The 5844-nt window shown below is 39.7% G+C and overlaps 1 protein-coding gene across 1 annotated transcript; it reads left to right on the top strand.

The window, feature by feature from the left end:
- Positions 1 to 2834: 2834 nt before the first annotated feature.
- On the top strand, positions 2835 to 3671 carry LOC145639820 (uncharacterized). Its single transcript, XM_081691150.1, has one exon. The coding sequence runs from the start codon at positions 2835 to 2837 to the stop codon at positions 3669 to 3671; it is 837 nt and encodes a 278-aa protein (XP_081547276.1).
- Positions 3672 to 5844: the final 2173 nt, after the last annotated feature.

The following is a 5844-nucleotide window of genomic DNA, read 5'->3' on the forward strand; positions in this document are numbered from 1 at the left end:
TCGGAGGTCAGGCAGCATATCACAACGTCCAGCCACTGGACTGGCAGCTCCGTCTGCTTTGCATGGGTGAACAACCTTCTGCATTCACCTGGGAGATAACCGAGGCGGCACAGCCGCCCAAGGTTAAGAATGTATTGGTAGGTACCTATGATGGTACCACCAACCCGGAAGATCACCTCATGGCTTACACCAACCTCATGTACTTACAGGGGTTGGATGATGCCGCTTGGTGTCGATGCTTCCCGGCTACATTGAAGGGCATTGCCCAGCAATGGTTTGGCAACTTGACAGCCGGGTCCATTGATAGTTTCAGGAAGCTTGTCTTCCTGTTTGCTTCCAACTTCTCAATGAACATCCCTGCTAAGAAAACAAGCCTGGACTTGAGCACCATTTAGCAGGGGGAGAGAGAAGGGTTGCGCTCCTATGTCAGGCGGTTCAATCTGATTAGAATTCAGATTCAAGGACTGTCTGATGAGGTAGCTTTTACAGACTTTTTCAAAGGTCTGAGATACGGGTCGACTTTTAAGTTCGACCTAGTCAGAAAAGGGGCTTTCACTTTACAGGCGGCCCTGAGGGAGGCGGAAAGCTATATTCAAGCAACCGACCTCTGCTCGCCTGGTAATCAGTCAGACTCCAAGAAATCTGACAAACAGAAAGACAGCCGGCCTGCTCAGCCGGCCAAAAATAAAGAAGAGAGCAAGAAAAGAAAAGAAATCTGGGCGGTCAGTGACTCTGACCAGCCGTCCCAGAAGAAAAAGAAAGAGTTTAAACCGTACGTCCCTAAGTACGAGTTTAACAAGGACTGCAACTCCATCCTCATGGAAATTCAGGACCGGCTGTCCCTAGAGAAGCCGAATCCAATGAAAAGTTCCATTCAATCAAGGAACAAAAACAAATTCTGCCAATACCATGAGGAAGTTGGCCATGACACCAACGACTGCTTCAACCTTCAACGGGCGTTGGACCGTCAGGCTGACAAGGGGATGTTAAAGTCCTACTGTAATACCCCGTATTTTCATACGTATTTTCCTAATTAATTATTATTTCTAAAAAGGGTATTTTAGTAATTCAATTTACTATTTAAATCTTGGAACCAAAATGATATTTGAATTTTGGCGCCAAAAGTATTTTGAAAACTAATCATTATTTTGGATAAGATTTATTATCCATTTATCCTATTTTAAAAATCGGATTATTTATATATTTCGGATATTTTAATTAAGGCAAAAGCTATATTTTATTATTATTTTAATAAGTCTGAAAATTCCATTTATTTAGCTAATAATTTCAGATTTTTTTATGTATAAAATTTGATTTTTATTAGTTAAATTATTTGGTGAATATTTGGTATTTTATTATTTAATTATTTATTACAATAAATATTATTTACACAATTATTTTTAATTCCTTTAAACTAGCAAAATATATTCCTAAATACTAAATAGGAAGGCCGAAAATATGAGCTTAGGAAAGCTCAATAATTTCGGCCATCCCATAAATATTTTGGGAAAATATTTTGGTAATTTGTATTTTTAATTATCTCCCTTAAATCTCCTATTTTCCATAATTCTAATTCTCCATATTTTTTATATCCAATTATTATATTTTCTTGCCATTCATTCTTCTTAATTATTCCCCAAGTAATTCCAATTTCCTTAATATTTTTCATGACATACATACCTTCCATATTCAATTATACACAATCCCTTCAAATATCAAAACTTTCCTTAAATCTTTGCTCACTTCTCCAAGTAATCTCTTAAACCCTAATTACCATAATTCTTCCTACATTTTCCTACCATAATTCATGATCATACTAGCCGATAAATACCCCTTCATACCTCTCACATTCTTCACACCAATTCTCTTCTTTTTCTTCTCCTCAATTTTACACAAATCATCCCGTTCATCTTTGAAGCCAATTTTCGGGCACTTATGGTCATTTTTTGGGGTAGTGACGTATCACAGAAAGTTGTTCCTCTCAAAAAATCCTTGAGGTTAGGCTCAAGAATCACCCAATTCGGAGCTATATCGAAGGAGTTATAGCCTCTGAAAGTTCTGCCTTTTATTTCCTACGCAAATCCAATTCTTTTCTTCTCCTTTTCTTTTATTCAATTATTATTATTATGGGAGATTAATATAAAATTATTATGAGTAGTTTTAATTATATAAAATCAAATTTTAATAATGTTCATGTTGAATTAATTTAAGAGGTTCACTCTCATGGTAACACAACACTCAGCCAATGCAAACCACCTTCCCCTATATGTACTAGCCTAACAAAGGGGCGGGGCATTATTAATTTGGATAGAAGGAAATTATTAACATAAAATGTATCTTAAAAAAAAATACTTTAATATTAAAAAATTATAATAAAAATAATATAATAATGGATATGGACGGAATATTTCTTAAGATGTCTTATTTGGTGGCTATCATACCATTTTGCACATATAGTACAAAAGGTTCTAATGCTAATAGCAAATAGTTTAGCTTGTATTATTTTACACACACCATTAATAGTTGGTATTAGTTTAAGCCAGTTTTCCTTTTCATAATTCTTTCCATTACGAAATTAAAGATATTTTGCAGTAAAAAAAACTGCACATAAAACAATGATTTGATTTGATCAAATCTGTACTTATTTTTTCTACAATAAGTAAAATTAAGGTGAACTAAACAAGCCCTAAGAAACTCTAGTACTTGTCCGCCTAAGCTAAGCCACTTCATATGGAGAGGGTGAGAAGGAGCTATGGAAAGAAGTTTGGGGGCTTGGTGGTCCGCCTAAGCTAAGCCACTTCATATGGAGAGCTTGTAAGAATACATTGGGAGTCATGGACACATTATTTTCGAGGCACATTAGAAACTCTAGTAGTTGTCCAATTTGTGGGCATCAAAGGGAGACTATTGTGCATTCCCTATTCTACTGCTCCCATGCTATTTCGGTTTGGCAGCATAGTGGCTTCGCGAGTTTGATTGAGGATGCTCCACAACATTCTTTCAGAGAGTTTTTTTCCTGGCTAGTGGGTAAAGTCAACAAAAAACAGCTTGTAATTTTCTCATGTCTTGCGTGGGCTGTGTGGTATTGCAGAAATAAGGTTGTGTTTGATGGGTATAATGAGCTGATGAATAGTGTTAGCATCGCTGCTGGGTTTGTGCGTATGTGTGAGGACTATGGCGTGTACAATGCAAATGTGGGTGGCAGGATGAATGCTACTGATGTATCATCTGGCATTGCTTGGTCTGTTCCTAGGCGTGGCTGTGTGAAGGTCAACTTTGATGCGTATGTCCCCAATAATGGCAATGTGAGGCTTGAAGTAGTGATAAGAGATGACCAGGGGTCCTTGCTGCTGGTTGCTGTGAAAAATTCTGGTTGTGTGTGGTCGTCAGAGCTCGCTGAAGCAGCTGCAACACGCTATGGAGTTGAATTGGCGAGACGTATGGGATATGAGAAGGTGATTTTGGAGGGAGATGCTATAAATATTGTTAGAGCTATCAAACACAAGCATGATGGTGCAGCCCCTATCTTCCTACTATACGAAGATATTGCTAGGATGTCTAGTTGTTTTTCGTTTTTTACTTGTAATCATATTAGAAGGGCGGGAAATTCGGTGGCTCATTATACCGCTAGATGGGATCTGTTTATGCTAATTTTTGCTAAGTGGGATTGAGTATCAAAATCTAGGCTACGGATCAACTAAGCAAAATTAAATGTAAGGCAAAAACGAAAAGAGAATAAATGACACGGGGAATTGGTGACGCGGAAAACCCAATGAAGGTAAAAACCGCGGGTAGAATGAGGATCTACCAAACTTTCATTATGCAAAAAATAATATAGGTTTACAAGGTTTAGTGTATGATGTGTATCGTTGGATGATAGTGTCTATACTCGTTGTTGCCTTGCCCTTTATATAGATGGTTTGCTAGGTCGAATCCTAGCCGTTGCAAGGAGGTAATATCGTGCCCATGATTTTCGGATGTTAGTTGCTGAGATTACTCTTCTTCTGTTTTGAATTCCAACGGACTGGATTGGCTGAAGTTGGACTAAATATGTGCTTATCCTTTTCCTAAGAAATAGGAGGCTGTTATTTGACTTGGTCTTTCATCGATGTTTCATGCATCGTCGAACTTGCAGCTTCGTCGAGGGAAGTCTTCGTCACTGACCTTCATTGACCGTCGTTGACCAAGTCTTGCATATTTTTACCCATAACAATTTGCCCCTAATTGCTAAAATGTGGACAACTATACATTTTTGGCAATTACTTAAAAAATAAAAATGCAAGACAAAATAAAAATGACACAAATCAAATAACTGTAAAAATTTCAAATTATCTGGAGGGCGTTTTCGTCCTTTACCACGCACGTTCTTCAGGGAAGTTACTCCACTTCTCCCACTCTCTTACTCTAACCGTCACTTCAGTCATTATTTACTGCAACACGCTTCGCGCTTCCCCAAACTTCTACACCATTCTACTTTCTTCTCTCCAATTCCTCTCTCTCTTGCATTGCGAGGTTTTTCCGGTGGTTTGGTGACAGCGTGCGACGGCGATTTCAAACTCTTGGCATCTTCAATTACCAGGTAATCTACTCTACTTCTTTTTGCATTAATCAATTTTGAGCACGATGTCGAACAAAATTCCCAAAACTAGAACTAGGTTTTCTCTTCGCGTTGTTGAAAAAAGAGGAACAATTGTTTCACAGCAGAATTCAAAGTCTCAGTCTAAGTCGTTGATGGCTCCGAACATGACGAGTGATTCGTCAAGATGGCGGGCTTTCCCGGTACTACCTTTGCCTATATTCCGGGGCCCGGCCAGACGGTGGAGGATTGTCCCGAAGATTTCGTTGTTTTCTTTAGATACCCTTTTGCGGAAACGACGATTAAATTCCCTTTCCTGCCCTTGGTTCGTTCTTTCTTTGAAGTTCTAGGCATTAGTCCTGGACATTTGATGCCTTCTAGTTGGAGAATTTTGTCAGTAATAGTAGAATTGACCAAAGATTGGGAGGATCCCTTTACTTTGGAAGATTTGGCGGTAGGGTATGAGATAAAGAGGCGGAAAGTGGTTTCGTCAGTCTGTGCAAAAAAGGAGATCGGTTGGTTTTGAATACCGATGTGAATGACAGGGGTTGGAAGAAGTGGTTCTTATTTGTTAAAAGGGTGTCGTTGGGTAACGACGGGTTATGGTTGACGGAAGGATGGCCGACGAAGGGTAAGTATTTTTATGGTATTTTTGTTCTTATAGCTTGATTTTGGCTAAAATGGTTTGATCTTTTCTCCAATTATGCAGAGTTGGACTTAGGCTTTCTTGAGTCGTCGGAGACCTCTTCGTCGAAGGTAAAAGAATTCCTTGCCATCAATCCTTCAGCAAGAATGTTTGTGCGAAAGAAGAAGTCGACGGGCGACCAAGCGGGGCAAGGACAGAGCACTCCAGTGAGCACATCGAAACAAGCAGAAGATTCCGAAGAGACAATGTCAACTCGTAAGTTTTTATTTAACGCAAGGCGATTTTCGTCGCGTAGTCATTGTGTCGTTGATTTATAGTTAACCATATCTAATGCTTTGTCAGAGTCGGCCGCTCAAAGCGTTCGTCGAGGTCGAAGCTTGACTCAGCAAGAGGCCGATTTGCGAATGAGGAGGAAGCGGGGCTTGAATCCTCAGGAGAAGCGACCGTCGGAGGTGGCGGAGAAATCGGAGCTTGTCCAGACTCCGGAAACTCAGAGGACCGTCGACGAGTTTGGCACTATCACCTTGTCTCCGTCCCCTCCATGCAAGCAGCAGAAGGTGGACGATGAACCTGTCGTTCCTGACATCTTGGCGCGCTTCCCCGCAGATTTCTTAGACCTTCG

The sequence above is a fragment of the Chenopodium album genome, chromosome 7, assembly GCF_948465745.1.
Source record: "Chenopodium album chromosome 7, dcCheAlbu1.1, whole genome shotgun sequence".
Taxonomy (NCBI): Eukaryota; Viridiplantae; Streptophyta; class Magnoliopsida; order Caryophyllales; family Amaranthaceae; genus Chenopodium; species Chenopodium album.